Source organism: Oryza sativa, chromosome 1 (assembly GCF_034140825.1).
Source record: "Oryza sativa Japonica Group chromosome 1, ASM3414082v1".
In the NCBI taxonomy this organism is placed as follows: domain Eukaryota; kingdom Viridiplantae; phylum Streptophyta; class Magnoliopsida; order Poales; family Poaceae; genus Oryza; species Oryza sativa.
The window spans coordinates 38902342-38917677 of NC_089035.1; the positions used below are offsets into that span (position 1 = coordinate 38902342).

Genomic DNA, 15336 nt, shown 5'->3' on the forward strand with positions numbered 1-15336 from the left:
TACGGTCGGGCGGCGCTAATTCGAATCCCTCGGGCAAAATAAGAACAGCACCCACATTCAACCCTCCCTTTTTCCCATTAGCAAGAACTTGTTTCAGTTGCATATCATAAGGAATTCGAAGAACTGCTTCAAATACAGTATCGGGAAGCACTGCTTGGGGAACTTCAATATCCACAGGCTTATTCGCTAAATGGCAATTGGCACATACAATTCGTCCAGTTGCTTCTCGTGGGTTTTCATAACCTTGCTGCGCAAAAATGGGATATGCATTTGAAATAGATGTCCGAGTTATTACGTATATCATGATCGATACAGAAATCGATCGAGTCATCTGTTCCTTTACCCAAGAAAAAGTATTTCTATTTTCCATGTCCAATCACAGATCCCGGAATTTCTACAATAAATTAGATAGGTAGCTAAGCTAATCTAGTTCCCTATACACGAATCTGTTGTCATTCTACTGCAACAGTTGTACTGGAATGATGAATACCTTGAGCAGGTAGAAATAGAAAAAAAGAATTTTGCTAAAATGGAAAAAGGCTTTCTTTCTAAAGGAAAAAGGATGCTAATTTTGATTAATATCAGGAGATCAAATGAGTTTATGCTTCACTAATTGAATGATAAATGACTACAAGCGAAGGAGATAGGCGGTTTAAACAAAAAAAGACCCAAAATTTCAAACATGTATCTAGAATCACAGGAAAACTACAAACAAAAATAGTGAAAATTAGCTCGTTAGGAACCCATCCAAGATCGTTATAGACCCAACGAATTAGTAGTTCCCAACCGCGGGTGGAGTGAAATCCAACAAAAAAATCAGTAACTAAAAGAATAAAAAAAGCTTTTACTGAGTCATTTAAGTTATAGAAGAATTCCTGAACCCAAGAATTCAAAATAACAAGTTCCTCTTTACCCAGAAAAAAAGAACCACTTAGAATAGCCAAACAGATTATATTTGTCGAGAAATGCAAAATGATATGGAGATGACCCTCATTATCTATTTTGGCCAATTGTATTATTTCCTTGCGTATTTGTGGATCCCACTGACATGTGGGCCCCACATGCCATCTTATCCGTTTCTTCTTCCTCCCCTCCCCCCTTCTCTATTCTCTCCCTCTCCCCTACAGCCGTTCGCGGGGAGCGAGCGGAGGCGGGCGGGGGCTGAAGCAGCGGCGGACGGCGGGAGCTGAAGCGGCGGCGGCGGAGGTAGGTTGGAGTCCATGTCGTGCCGCTGCCACCACCACCCGCACCACCCGACGGCCGGCATCGAGATGTCGTCGGCGGCCGAGCTCCCCTCTGCGGGTGTCGCGGCGGCTGGCGGAGACTGCGGCGAGCGGCGGCGGCTGCACGGAGTCCCGAGCGGCGGAGGCGCAGGTGTGGAGCGGCGGCCTGCGAGCGGCGCGACGGAGACGCGGGTGTGGCGGCGGCGACCTGCAGGTCGAGCAGGGCGCGGCCGAGCTCGCCGTACCCCGCCGCGTGTGCCTCCCGCCGCCGCCGCTGTGGTCTCCTCCATCTTCGCCGTGGTGGAGCTCAGCCCGGGCACCGCCGCCGCCCGCAGGCGATCAGCTACACCGTCCGCTCCGACCGCCTCGACGCGCTCGCGCTGCTCCTCCTTCTCGCAGCAGATATACCCCATGGTGAACGAAGACGCGCAGTACGGCGACGAGCTCCGGGCCGTGTGCCCGCCGGATGCGGAGGAGACGGCGTGGGTGCACCTGGACCACGGCACGCCGGGGGAGCTCGACAGCCAGTGCTACGTACAGGAACGTGCTCGCCGGGAAGGTGCTGGCTATTCAACTCGGATCACTGGGCACTGATCAGCGAAGCGGCGACGAGGCAGATGGTCGAGGACAACGCGGTGAACCAGTCAGCCCTTTGCTTGTTGGCTTGCCGCTTGATGTTAGTACACACATGCACTGCCTGTTGCTACCGCTTGTGCTTGCTAGCCGCAGTCCAGCCAGTCCTCATCTGTCGCCCCTTGCCGATTGCCTCGGCAACCAGCAGGAGAATGCTCAACGCAGATGCCTCCCAACTCGCGTGTGGTTGCGTCGTTGTCGGCTGGCTCAGCACGCCGACCGCGTCCATCGGCGGCGGCGGCGCCTCCCCCGCCCGCGCCGCTCCTCCCGCCTTCAACGCCGCCGCCGTCGCAAGTGCAGGAGAAGCCGCCGCCGGATGCTGCCATCTTCGAGGGGATGCCGACGCGAGTCGCGGTGGCGAGACGCAAGCGGCCCTTACGCGTTCGTGGGCGCGGCGGGAGAACGGCGGAGGCGGGTGCGTCGTGGCCGGCAGAGAGGGCGTGGAGCACAGTGGTGGATAGTGCAGTCACGAGGCCGAGGGTGGCGAGGACACGGCCATTCTCGTGGCCCGTTTTCTTCCTTCCGACGGCCAACCTTCCACGGCGGGCTCGATCTCCGCCGCCGCCGCCGCTCCGGCCCTCGCCCGCATGCCGCCGTCACCGCTCCAGTGCCACTCCCAGGACTCCGCCGCCGCTGGCCACCGTCCCACACTCGCGGAGAGAAAGAGAGAGGGGAGAATATGATTTATGTGAGCCCCACATGACAGTGGGTCCCACCCATACTTTTGGTGAATGACAAATGGGTCCCACGTATATATTTTTATTTCTAATGCCACCTAAGCGCCATGTCAACGCCACGTGGACAGAAGACCGAGTCAATACTGCCACGTAAGCACCACATCAACACCACGTGGACAGAAGACCGAGCCAATACTGCCACATAAGCGTCACGTCAGCGAAACCGCCCTCCAAAACCACCAAGGGAGTCAAATTGCACCGTTTTTAAGAGTTGGGGGTCGAGATATCCGGTTTTGTGGTTTAGGGTCACAGATTAGATTTCGATCACTTTTAAGGGTCACAAAGTAAACTTATTCCTCATGCATATACTCTTCAGAGATTTTGATCCAAAAGAAACATATGATCCATGACACCATCCATCCACAAACACAGAAGCAGTTTTCCCCAGTCCATCGTAAGCAATCCTGGGGTTTTAATTTACATCTTCCTCAAATCCGAGCTGTTCTAGTTTCTACAAGAGGGAGCTTGCTAGTAGGCATGGTTGGAGAGGATGGCCCTCCCATGGCGGTGCGGGTGGTGAGCGCAGGCGCAGTGGACGGAGGTGAGGCTGAGGCATCCGCTGATGATGAGGGAGTGCCGCTCCGGGCACGTGTGGAGCGCCGGGAAGGAGTCGCACACCGCCTGGACCGCCGGCGGCGTCAGCGCCGTGCACTGGCTGATGTTCAGGCTGGCCAGCCCGTCGGCGCCGGCGCCGGCGTTCTTCCTCGCCGCCGCGTCCCAGCTCCGGCCTTTGCTCCTCACCCGCCGGCTGTTCGCCGCCAGCGAGTACATTGCCCGGTCGGTGATGTTCTGGCAGTAGTAGAGCCCCAGCGACCGCAGGTGAGGGCAGCCATTGGCAAGAGCGACCACGCTCTCATCTGCAGATCAAGAAATTGATCAGATACCATTTTGTCAGGCTTCGTACAGTTTAGAGTAAATCAGCATGTCAAAGCAAATGTTATTCAAAATTCAAACTGAACAATTTTAACATTCTGTGACCCTACCAAAATTTTGGTAACTTTAATAGTAAACATGCTAGTTTAGATTGAAGCCAAACAATTAGTAGTGCCCACGCTCACTTTGGCTACATTCTATAATCTTCTTCACTCTCATACTAAATTTTAGCTTTATATTGGTATTAAACCAAACATAGATTAGCTAACTTTGCCCTACCAAAAAATTGATAGTGCCAAAATTTACCTAGATTTTGGTACTACCAATTAATTGGTAGTGTAGAGAACCAAATAGGCCCTCTGATCAAGGAAAAAAAAACATCGGAGATTACCTGTTATCAGAACACAGCCACACAAGTCCAGAGCCCGAAGTTCAGGGCACCCTGATGCCAAGCTGGTCACTCCCTTGTCAGTTACACTATCACACCAGCCTAGGTTCAAAGACTGAAGCTGACCACAGTTACAGGCGATGGCCTGCATCAAGGTTATAAAGATCAGAAAGAATTCGATGGAGAGCAATGGCGCAACTACTTTGGTACCTGCAATGCTCTGTCGGAAACTGCCCTCACACACCCGCACAGATTCAGGCATTTCAGGTTCTTGCACTGGCTACTGAGATAGGCCAAAGCAGCATCGCTGAAATTGGAACATCCACTGATGTTGAGCCTTGTAAGATGGGGGCATCCATGTGCCAGAGCATACAACGATCGGTCGCTAAGCCTAAAGCTTCTGCTAAGATCCAACTCGCGTAAATCATGACAGTTATTTGCTACAGCCTCCACTGCACTGTCCTCGAGCTGAGGTTTGATTTGCCGTAAAGAAAGAACTTGCAGCTTCGTAAATTTCTGAGCAAGTGACATCACTAAGTCATTCATGTGAGCCTGGCACCTGAAAACAACACTCTCCATGGTTAACCAACAGCCTTATTGTCCACAGATGCAATCAAAATTTTGTTCAGAATGACGAGGTTTTGCAGTCACTAAACAATATGTCTGAATAAAGCATACTCCTAAACCATATTGCCAATACAAAGTTATCTGATCATGCTTCTTAAACTCTCGTATGACTGTCTTAGTATCAAAAGTTTCAATCAAACAAGCATTTGCACCACCTTGCAAAAAACTAGTAACACAACAAATGATGTTTATGACTCAATGTGACCACAAACAATACTCTTCTCAATTGGTGGCGCGAGCAAACAGATGAGGCAGAAAAGTTGCAACAGAAAGGACTACGTTCAGTTTTCTTGACCACGCTTTGGGAGATTTGGACGGAAAGAAACAATCGCATTTTCAGAGGGAAGGAGTCTACACCATCAGCTCTTGCTGGCAAGATCATAGATGAGCTTTATTTGTGGGAAATGGTAGGTGCCAAGGGAGTGAAGTGTATTATGTTAAGAGATTAGGCTTTTGTTTTTTCTCAGGAGTGCAGGCAGGAAGAGTTCCTTCACGAATGCCTCTCCTCTTCTGTTCTGTACAGTTTTTGTGTTCTCTAACTTCTTCTATAATATAAAACCAGTTCGCTGGGTTCTTTCAAAAAAGATGTTTATGACTCAATAGAAAACATTGGAACAAGCCAGTCAGAATATTTTTGTCAGACATCATAAGTGGCAAACAGGCAAGTTTCTATAAACACTACAAAATTAAAATCCGGAGTTTCTTTAGCTATAAAAGCATCCAATTTAAAAGTTACATAACTATTTTGTGGATATTATCACATAACAATTCTTCTATGTCTGTAATATTCAACATGTCAATACTATGTGAGCCATCTACCCATAAAAGGTCAGATAGAGACGACACGAAGAATCTAAATGTTTCGTGAGAATCATATTCAGGAATGGGAGGAGAAGGCAAATTGCCAAACTCACCACGAAAGAGAAAGATTCGTGACTCCCCATTCTAATGTATCACGCCAACCGGTGCAAACACCAGAGCCCACGATTACCATCCTGTCGTCTCCAGCCATCGATAATATCCGCAGGAGCAGCTCCATGGGAAGGTCCTTCCAACCTAACAAGGTAGTCCCTGTGCCCTCATGATGTGCCTGTCCACTCTCACCCTCTCCAGAAACCATGAGTGCGTTGAACGAATTGTCCAATTCACCACTCATCAGCTGCTCACCGTCCATTCTTTTTTTTTTTTTGGATAATCTGAAGCTCCGAATACAGCTAACCTGCAAGCAACAGTGAAGTTATCAGGGACTCTGCACTGATGTCAAATCCCAATCTGAACTTGATGCTACCAGAATATAGCAAATTAATCCCAGAAAAACTCAACAAAACAGATGGGAGCAATCATAAAGTCGTTTTGCAACTGAACAACTCAAATCTTCAAAAGAACCGAAATAGAGCTAAGAATGGAGAGATAATTCAGAAAGAGCAACCTTACTATCAACAATTCTACACCATCTAGATGAGAATATTATCATAAAAATCTCCTAGAGAAACTTATAGGGAACACACAGAAAGGTACCTCAAAGGAGCTCCTAAAAAAGCACGTATTCTCTGCAAGTGGCAATTTGAGCAGAAACCGAACTTTTTTTTTTCCCTTTTGTATAAAAAAGGGAGCTCCTTGTAAAGGTCAGAACCGCATTAAACCCAAATGCAGATGAGACGGCAAGCAAGGAGGAGGCGAGGCGCAAGCTGCCCAGCCTTTGATTTGGCCGAAAAATTCAATCCCTTCTGTCGCTAAAACACCAGAGGCGTGGCCGGCACCGCAAATCCCAATCAACAAGAGGCAAGTAGGCAACAAAGCTAGGCTTTCAGATGATTCCGGGCCACGAGAAGCTAATCCAGGAAAATTCACCAAGAAAAAGCTCAAATCATTTGGAGGCGAGATGAATGAGCGAATGATAACGGAGTCAATCTCCAACGCAGATAACATCCGTTCAAGACTGATAGTGACCTGGTCTAAATATCTTCAAGAAAGGGAGGAAAAAGAAGAAAACAACTCCATCGCTAAGGATCGCAGTAGCTTTCGCGCACAGCCAGCCACACAAACAAAACAGCTCCTCCCGAAATGCAGAGTAAAGCTCAAAGATTCATACAGCATCCAAGAAAACTACATGGGATCCAAACCACGAGAGATGGCGATCTCCTCATCAGCATCTACCACGAATCCCAGACACAAAGGCCAAGAAATCCCGCAAAAGAATTCACCCCCATAAGACGTGAAACTTCCTTTCTTACTCACCTAGTCCTCGCTCCTCCTCCAAGAACACGCGAAGAAAGAAGAAACTCTAGATGAGGCAGTCGATAACCCGGGGGAGAATTTTGTTTTTGGTTTTTGCCGCAGTTGTGAACTGGCGGCTGGGTTGGGAGGGGAGGAGGGCTCGGGTTCTTGTAGGGGAGGAGGACGCCACCGGGGAGGGCAGCGACCCGAGGTGGCGCGTGGCGGGTGGGAGGAGAGGACACGTGGGCGGTGGCGTCGGGGGGCGGGGGCGGTTAGGGCCCCGGGATTTTTATCCCCGTTGATTTGCGGATGCGGGGACGGGAAAACGGGAGGAGTTCGCTGTCCGGACTCCAGGCCTGGAAGCTTTTGCCCCCGGGAAGGCTCTGGAAGGGCCGAAGGGAGGGATCGTACGCCTTGCTCTATCAGGTCACGATTTATTTATTTATTTTTTACCGGGCTTGGCCGGTAGAAGGCCCAGCAGAAATTTTGTGCTTCTGCATTGTTTTCTCCATCTTAAAATAAACGATCGGAATGGGATATGATACAACAAATTAGAATATAGGGTTAATTGGATCTATGGCTATATCCGCTAATCTGAATTTAGACATAATCCGGATTTATTGTATTAGGCGTCCCAATCTAGATTGGTTTATTTGGAATAGACGTAATGCACACTCCTGCTGTGTAAAGATTAATTTAGGTGTGTCTATATTCTATAGCACTAGTACCCAATAAAAGGAAACCTGAATAGCAAGGGCTAGAAATTTTGAAAAACGGTTAGCATGTGGATTTTTCCTCTTCTGTCTACTAGCTCATTTTCAAGCAGCGAAGCTATTCGATCAAGCTGTAAATTTTGGCATGTTCGACAGCAGTGGTAGCATCTGCAGTCGCACATTATGCATGCTGTTTATAACACTATTCTGGCTGGATACGGCGCAACCACAACCCTAACAGCCGAATAGGCCTTATGAGAAACAACTAAGCATCGGATCTTGGGGCTTGATCAGATTATAGCCAAAATAAACCTTACCAAGTTTTGGCAATGCAAAAAATTTAGCAATACATTTTTGGCAAGTGATAGGATTTCTTATGTATTGACCAGATTTGGTAACGAACTAAACGTAGACATTTTTTTAGTAACTTTGCGAAAAAAATAGTAGGGTTGAAAATTGAATCAGAGTGAACATGCACTTGATAAGCTAAGATATCTTAGCTTCTAGCTACTAATTCATTTTCAAGTATTAAGGCTATCTAATTGAGTCGGAAATATTAAGAAATAGCTGGTATGTATCGAATTGCTTCTAAATTCTACTAATTCATTTTCTGAATCCTACCGTTGAGTTTTGCATACTAAAAAAATGAATATAGACTTTTCGGATAGGCAGATATTCGAGCAGCTGTGCATTTGCTAGAAACTTTTCATTTTACATTGCCAGTTTTACAGAAGATTAGAGTAGATTATCCAGCCAGAATGCCAGATGGCCGTCCAGATTCAATGAACTAAACCAATGAACCTACAGTACGGCATGAGACCAATCATGCCTCCATTGATTGATTGATCGATCCCAAAAGACAGGCGACACACCGGCCTCTGATCAGATCAATCTTTGCTCCCTTAGTGGGCAGTGTCACTCACCACTCTACATGCTGATTTGTCCTTGCTAATGCTCTACTGCTACCCACTCGCTTGTCGATTTGCAGTCGCCATGAACCTAGCCACGAATCTAGCCCAAATTGGCACTCATCCCCGGAGCTCCCAAAGCAGAAAGCACCCGACGAGCAAGAGACAGAGGCAATGTGGTGATAAGATCAACAGAGATGCTTTGGCAGAGATCGGCCACGACGTAGATCGATTTCTAGAGATTAATTTATTAATAGATGGGTTAACCAAATCGCATGGCATCTTCTCATGCGGGTTGACGCAAGCATGCATGGACCCCGTTAATTGGCTTAATTTGTGGTCTTAATACAGAGGATTACTCAGTTTCAGAGTTTCTATGTGTTGCTCAGGGCAAAGGTTGGATTGGATGATCCGGCAAGCAAAGTAGACGCAACCTTTAAGCTATAATAATGGCCATAGTTATCTAGCCTTTCAGTGTGTGTGATGTTTACTTGGATGTATCCTTCTAAACTCTGACTGAATTACCAGTTTACCACGCAAAGGATTGTTAATTTCATGTAGAGTTGAGTTTATTAAAAAGAAAAACATCTGACCATCTCATTCCATGGGCTCCTTGGTTCTGCAGAAGCCATCAGTTCACAGGTCTTTTTCCCGACGTTGATCAGTTCACAGTAATAATCCTGTGACTTATGTCATCTTTCAGCAAGAAACCGCAGGCAGAAAAGGCTAAAACCTAGTCAAGTACAGTCATCAGGAAGAGCTTCTCCGAATACTCGCAGACATTTCGATATGCTTTTATCCCTGAACATATTCCTGCTTATGTGTACAGTATGTTTAGCATTTTTTTTTGACGCAATACGCTTAACATGACACACATGATTCCTTTCCTCATTTAATGTACAGAACTATCAATTCAGAATATGTGTTCTTTGCTAATCCCGAACGATGGAGAAGCTTGGCTTTTAATTATAGTTGATGTGGACGCAAAAATCCTTGTACCTGAATTCCTTGTTTCTGCAGTTTTTGATCGGTTGCCTACAAGCTGGAACAGCAATGGCGTCTGCTGCTCATTTGCTTGCTGATTTCAACAATTGGCTATGCTATGGGATATCAAGAACAGCTTTGATCAAAACACTGTGTGAGTCAGCATCTGACGAGTTCTGATATTGATAGAGGTGGCTGGGGTCCATTAGTATTAGATTAATGATGAGACCTGAGTGTAACACAAGTTCCTTCTAATCCTTCTCTTGGCAGATTCTCTTTGAACTGTTGTATCAAGTAAAGGAAATTGGAATGGTTCCTTGTCAACATTAAAGCTGTCACAACACGATGCATGAGTGGAGTGCTACTCATCTTTTTCTTGTTCAGAGATTCCTAAGATAAAATTTGTTTCATTAAACTGACATAGTACAACTTTAGCACGGTCTTCTAATTAACATAGAAAATTTTGCCAATGATGTTGTTTACTCGTAACTTGTTGTTTCATTAGTAGGAAAAGCACCTTTCCTCCTAGTACACAACACCTTTCAGTTTCGTAGGATAACGTTATAGTATTCCAGGAGGGAAGAACAGCAACTTTTCTTGCGCACACATATATGCTTTTGCAGGTTCTTGGCTTCTTGGGTAATACTAACATTCTGCCCTCATTTATTTTCTGAAATTGCATCCTGGGAATAGGCATCCAATCAAAAGGCATTTTATTCCCCCTACGAACTCAAATCGTTGAAACGGTTCGGCCGCCTAATGATGACCCAGAATTTCAGACTTCCCATTCAACAGAATGCTGGTTCCATTGCCAACTTGTAGAGGATGGAAAAGGACGGCAGACAGCAATCCACAGGTCAATTCATTCCCTATAAGCATGAATCTCTTTTTAATCAGAAGTTTTTTTTTTTAATTTCTTCTGTAAGTTAGTGATTGGAATGGCCCCATAAACTATATTCTGCAGAAACCTGTTCAGCTGGGATCAAAAGCAGATGTCAGCATTTTAGATGGCTCATATCCTTATCTGATTAGTACTTATTTTCACCTAAAAACGGCAACGGATGGAGAAACTGAAGGAAAACAGCTGCCTAGATTGCATATCTTTATATTAGCAGAAACTAAACTGCTGAGTTACATATATGCTAATAAAATGGTCACAACATAGCACGGCTCACTCTTCTTTCGTACTCTACAGATCACACTCTTCACCTACACAGTAGCCCCAAAATTTGATGTTAGTAACACAAAGGACAATAACATGACAAGATGCTTTTCTTTCATTTACAAAGATAAGACAGAACTATCAGAAAGTGAAGCGCTGATTCCTCAAACATACAGCGTTGTATGCATGTGAACAGATAACGGGAGAGAGATGGAAAAAGAAATCACAACAGTGGCAGAGTATTATTAAGGGTGAACTCAAAGCAGACGATTTCTCTCTGAATACTGCTTCACTTGGTAAAGTGTGGGATGAATTGCCGGGACAAATCTCTGATGTGTTCATTTTCTGACTCAATAAGACGAACAACCTCTCCCATAGAAGGCCGCTGTTCTGGGTTTATCCTGACACAAAGATATGCAGCTCTTGCTAGATGATACAGCCCATACGTATCGTATGTTTCTGCAATGCGCTCATCAATTAGTTCATGTAGTGCAAGACTCTCGACCAAAGGTTCAGCCTGAAAATTTTGAGGTGTCAGAAATGAATGGTGCAGGTCTACTGTAAGTAGGTTGACAAAAACAATAAGAAGGATCTACTAAAGTGAATACCCATTGTAATATATGTGTACACTGCCCTCCACATTCATCAAGCACCTTGCGACCAGATATCAGCTGGAAAAGAACAATCCCAAAGGCATAAACATCTGTTCTGACAGAAACTATGCCATATTCAGCATATTCGGGAGCCAAGTATCTGACAATAATGACAAGAAATACTGGTACTGTTAGACCTTAGAAAACAGGAGCAAAATGTTAGCATAAATTAGAAGATAAAGTTTTATCGGTGAAATAATTTGAGTTTATTCCAACCCTGATTGCCCCAGAATCCTTGTATGGATAGAAGCATTGCTAGCCTTCCATTTTGCAAGACCAAAGTCCCCAAGCTGTGATGGTATAACATATACAATCACAGTCAGATTGCATGAAGCATTTGCATCTTGAAATAAACAGATAAGCAGTGACTGAGATCTAGTATTCTCCAGATTACCATAGGAACAAAGTCATGTGTCAAAAGTACATTGCTTGGGCGCAAATCCCGATGAATAATTGGACCAGCACGACATTCTTCGTGTAGAAAACGCAGCCCTTTTGCTATACCAAGGGCAATAGCATGCCTCTTGTGCCATTCCAGTAAGTTTGCGTCCTTGTCTATTTCATCAAGTGACGAGCAAAGTAAATTAGCCACCCTTCATCTTCACAATATAAATTACTTTCTGCACATCAACTAAGCTCTTACCAAATAAATGCCACTCAAGGGATTTGTTGCATATGTACTCATACACCAAAATGTTGTAGCTTTCTTTGCAACAATACCCAAGCAGCATGACAATATTTCGGTGCCGGGCAAAGCTGAGAACTTGTACTTCAGAGAAGAACTCAGTATAGCCCTGTGAGCTTGCTTCCTTGCGTACTTTAGCTGCTATGACCTGGCCATCCTTGAGTTGGCCCTTGTAAACATGCCCAAACCCACCCTCACCCAGCAAATTCTCATTTGAGAATTCAGACGTTGCAGCTTGAATCTCTGAGAAGGGGAATTTCATAGATTCCTTTATGTAAAGAACTGACTTTAGACCACAACCAGCACACAGAACTGGTCGCTCTGATGAATCATAGTGGTAGAACATGTTTCCTTCAACACCTTTACCTGTAAGGACAACAGGAGCATATGTAATGTGCGCAAATAGGTATGGTACATGGGCTGTATAAAATCAACTATTGGAGGGTAAAATTGCACAATTTTAACTCTGAGAAAAGGTTTTCAAAAGCTCTCTAATTCTATCTGTATGAAATAGCAGAAATACAACCAGGACACAGTGTTTCCTTTTCTTTCTTTACACGTTTATCTAGTTTGAAATTTTGAGCAAAGTACACTAGTTGCTAACTTACGATTTTGCTTTACAAAAGAAACATGCCATACCGTTGGACAAGGAATCAGTTCCGTCAATCGTTGTGAGAGACATGGCGCTCATTGATGGTGTCAAATATGACATGCTGCTCCCGACCACACTGGATGTTTCATGCATCTCGTGATAGCTTAGAGAGGCAAAATAACTTACAGGTGATGACTTGGTCAACACACTATGAGTGTCAGTATCTAATGTCTCCGAACGCAGGTCGAGTGATACTGCTAGGTGCTGCAGAGCCTTTACTTCCCCCATGCTTTTGCTCGGTGGAATTGTCCTAATTATCTTCAATGGCTGCACCACCAAGTTATCCTGAAATACTGCCACCTTGCAGGCAATGTGCTTTTCTAAGTACTTGAAATCTCTCCTGAAGTGCCTAAAAAATTACAAAATAAGTACCTCGTCAAGTATTGAACCAAACAGGCTTAAGACTTGTCACACAGATCCTCTCCTGTAATGCAGAGAGGAACTGTGTGGACAGTAATTTGTCTCTGCTGCTAGAATAGAAAGTCTGTAACAATGTTAAACAAGACATAATGTGCATACCTATCTAGTACAACCCAAGCAGCTTTGCTGGATTTGACTTCATTGATAATGACAAACTTGGCTGGTGATCCAGGAGATACCTTAAGGGTCACATTAATCTGAAATAAAAACAACGAGCATCAGAGTGTAACACAATTTTTAGTGCATGTTTTCAATCTAATCGGTGAAGCACTTCATTATCCAGACAGAAAAAGGTTGGACAGGGATTACTGGATTAGAGACGAAAGTACTTGCAGTTTTGTTTCATAAAAAGAAGACTTATTTCTCTATGAAATACTCCGTAAATGCAAGCATTGGTACCCCGACTTTGCTTAGCTCCTCCACGTCATGACGGAGCTTGTTTTGGTAGAATTCAGCTTTCGCCTTAACCTGATCACTTAGTAATCGCAAGTTCGTCCCGGCAAAAGAATCAATACATGCCTTGGTTTGGTATCCCACTAAACAAAGGAAAAATAAAAAGAACTAGTAAGTTTTCAGTAAATGCAATCATTACTTTGCTAACATATAACATTCGAAGTAGCACAAACACTCAAACAGGAACTGAATCCATATTTCCAAACATACCTGTACTAAGATGGATAAGGGTGCACTAGCTAACCATTATTTAAAATCGAATTATTACAGCTTCAGACTAGATATTTTTAAAATGGAACTGTTATCATTGACATTCAATGTGAAATTTCACAAAAGCAGGATCTAAACATATCATCGTATTAATGCTGGACTATCTCTTGAATAAATGAATAGGATTCTGTTTTTGAAACAAGAAAAGAGGAATTCTAACAGTTTCCTTGTGATGGAATTAGATGTTCAGAAATCCAACTTTGTCTTCAGTGATTCGCTGAATAAAGAATGCATGGATCTTCTTTTTTTCTTCTTTTATTTTCTTTTTTCCTCTTCGTCACTCTGTTTCCCTTACATGACATTATAGGTTGTCCTACCCAACGAGATGTTGCCCCAATATTGATGACCAACAGCACAGAATTGCAGTAGGCACATCTATTTGACATCTCTTTCACTAACAAAACAAGAATGCCACTATAAAAATTCTATCTAAATGTACGATAAAAGTGCTAGTGTGCTACAATCCATTCCCACTCTAGAATTTGCACATGTTTAGGCTTCCACTTGTACTCATGTAATACCACTTCAATTGTGGAGTACTATGTAAATGCAAAATGCAACTAGACAGCATTTCGGGTAGGTTAATTCGTCTAAGTACAATTTCTGAGCTGTAGGAGTTAACAAAAGAGGGAGTTTTAATTCAAGGAGAAAGAGCTGGGAGAAGGTAACCCGTGGGAAAAGAAGGGGGAGCGTGGCCCTCACTGGGATTGGTGATGGCGTGGAGCACGCCGAGCACGAGGAGGGAGTCGCCGCCGGCGCGGAGGATGTCCCCGCGCGTGACCACCGCCCTGAGCGCCATCCTGATCTCCTCCTCCCGGTGGTCCCTCGTCGCGTCGAGCGCCAGCACCACCATCTGCGGCGGCGGAAGCAGCGGCGGCAGGGCCGCGGGCTGGACCGCTGCCCCGCCGCCCGCAGCGGCGCTCCCATCGGCAGCCTCCGCGGCCACCGACGACGCCGGCGTGGGGTGGTCGTCCCCGGCCGCGATGACCGAGTACATCGACATGGGCGTGCTGACCGGGGTGCTGGTGGCGCTGCTCCGGTCGTCCCCACGCCCCCGCCGCCGCCGCCTTCCCCCATCGTGGCCGCCCGGGAGCGAGGCTATTAGTAGGCCGAGGCGGCGGCGCGCGGCGGAGTATATTCGCGACAGCGCGGAGTACATCCCGCCGCCGCCGCCCTGCTTGCTGCAGGCGCGGGGGGCATCTCGAAGGCGCCGGGGCGGGATATATGGTGGGGCATCTCGCGGGCGATGGCGACGCGGGGGGTTCTACCGAGGGCGCCCGCGGCGGCGACCCGCAGCAGGTTGCGGTTGTCGCGTTCGCGCGCGCGCGGACGGCTTCGGCTTCGCCGGCGGAGGCGACGAGACGAGGCGGCGGAGAGGAGCGGAGACGAAGAACTTTTCCCGTTGCCGTCGGCCGGACACGGCCCAGCGACTTTAGGGCCCATTGCGCGAAGACTATCCGATCGCTCGCGCTGAGCATCGTAGGCCGATTTAGCAACTAAGCCCATCCCTTCGAGAAAAGAAAGCCCATGCACGAAATATAATAGGCAACATTTTGGTGTCCTCTGTTATCGATTATCAACGTGGGAGTAAATCCGACAATTAAGTGCTCTAATACCTCTTCATTTGTAGAGTGTGCAGCGCTACCCATCAAACATGGGTCACCCAAATCACATTGAGATATGCTCTATCGTAGGTTTAACCGGAATTAAAACTTTAGATACTGGTCTGCACAATCTA

The 15336-nt window shown here is 46.0% G+C and overlaps 3 protein-coding genes and 1 long non-coding RNA gene across 7 annotated transcripts; 2 read left to right on the plus strand and 2 right to left on the minus strand.

Annotated features, from left to right (window-relative positions):
• The first annotated feature begins 832 nt into the window (after positions 1-832).
• LOC9268780 (uncharacterized) lies at positions 833-2625 on the plus strand. Its single transcript, XM_015756689.3, has one exon. It carries the CDS (start codon positions 1221-1223, stop codon positions 1815-1817), a length of 597 nt encoding a protein of 198 aa, XP_015612175.1. The 5' UTR covers positions 833-1220; the 3' UTR covers positions 1818-2625.
• Positions 2626-2912: 287 nt separating this feature from the next.
• LOC4324993 (F-box protein SKP2A) lies at positions 2913-6837 on the minus strand. Of its 2 annotated transcripts, none has more exons than XM_015756658.3 (5): positions 6720-6837; positions 5396-5700; positions 4065-4413; positions 3858-3999; positions 2913-3450 (listed from the first exon to the last, which is right to left on the minus strand). In XM_015756658.3, the coding sequence occupies exons 2-5, from the start codon at positions 5653-5655 to the stop codon at positions 3062-3064; spliced, it is 1140 nt and encodes a 379-aa protein (XP_015612144.1). In that variant the 5' UTR covers positions 5656-5700; positions 6720-6837; the 3' UTR covers positions 2913-3061. The 2 variants fall into 2 exon arrangements, with proteins under 2 accessions (XP_015612144.1, XP_015612151.1); XM_015756665.3 differs by having other exon boundaries at positions 6000-6837.
• A 134-nt stretch (positions 6838-6971) lies between these two features.
• Positions 6972-9680, plus strand: LOC107278952 (uncharacterized). The gene is made up of 2 exons (XR_003240250.2): positions 6972-7124; positions 9340-9680. It is a non-coding gene; the product is annotated as an uncharacterized lncRNA (long non-coding RNA).
• Positions 9681-10562: 882 nt separating this feature from the next.
• Positions 10563-15002, minus strand: LOC9266095 (proline-rich receptor-like protein kinase PERK3). 3 transcript variants are annotated; one of them, XM_015756646.3, is made up of 9 exons: positions 14301-15002; positions 13275-13411; positions 12975-13072; positions 12443-12804; positions 11762-12169; positions 11513-11673; positions 11335-11408; positions 11074-11218; positions 10563-10982 (listed from the first exon to the last, which is right to left on the minus strand). In XM_015756646.3, exons 1-9 carry the CDS (start codon positions 14755-14757, stop codon positions 10755-10757), a joined length of 2070 nt encoding a protein of 689 aa, XP_015612132.1. In that variant the 5' UTR covers positions 14758-15002; the 3' UTR covers positions 10563-10754. The 3 variants fall into 3 exon arrangements, with proteins under 3 accessions (XP_015612132.1, XP_015612124.1, XP_066162532.1); XM_015756638.3 differs by having other exon boundaries at positions 14268-15002; XM_066306435.1 differs by lacking the exon at positions 13275-13411.
• Between the last annotated feature and the right edge of the window lie 334 nt (positions 15003-15336).

Excerpts from the sequence above, each read along its gene's own strand:
- LOC9268780 (XM_015756689.3), top strand. The coding sequence starts at position 1,221 with ATGTCGTGCCGCTGCCACCACCACCCGCACCACCCGACGGCCGGCATC.
- LOC4324993 (XM_015756658.3), bottom strand. The coding sequence starts at position 5,655 with ATGGACGGTGAGCAGCTGATGAGTGGTGAATTGGACAATTCGTTCAAC. Across the intron at positions 4,000-4,064 it reads TTTCCGACAGAGCATTGCAG|GCCATCGCCTGTAACTGTGG; the intron begins GTACCAAAGTAG and ends ACCTTGATGCAG. Across the intron at positions 3,451-3,857 it reads TGGCTGTGTTCTGATAACAG|ATGAGAGCGTGGTCGCTCTT; the intron begins GTAATCTCCGAT and ends CTTGATCTGCAG.
- LOC9266095 (XM_015756638.3), bottom strand. The coding sequence starts at position 14,757 with ATGTACTCCGCGCTGTCGCGAATATACTCCGCCGCGCGCCGCCGCCTC. Across the intron at positions 11,674-11,761 it reads CCTTGAGTGGCATTTATTTG|ACAAGGACGCAAACTTACTG; the intron begins GTAAGAGCTTAG and ends TTGATGAAATAG. Across the intron at positions 11,409-11,512 it reads CACATGACTTTGTTCCTATG|CTTGGGGACTTTGGTCTTGC; the intron begins GTAATCTGGAGA and ends ATACCATCACAG.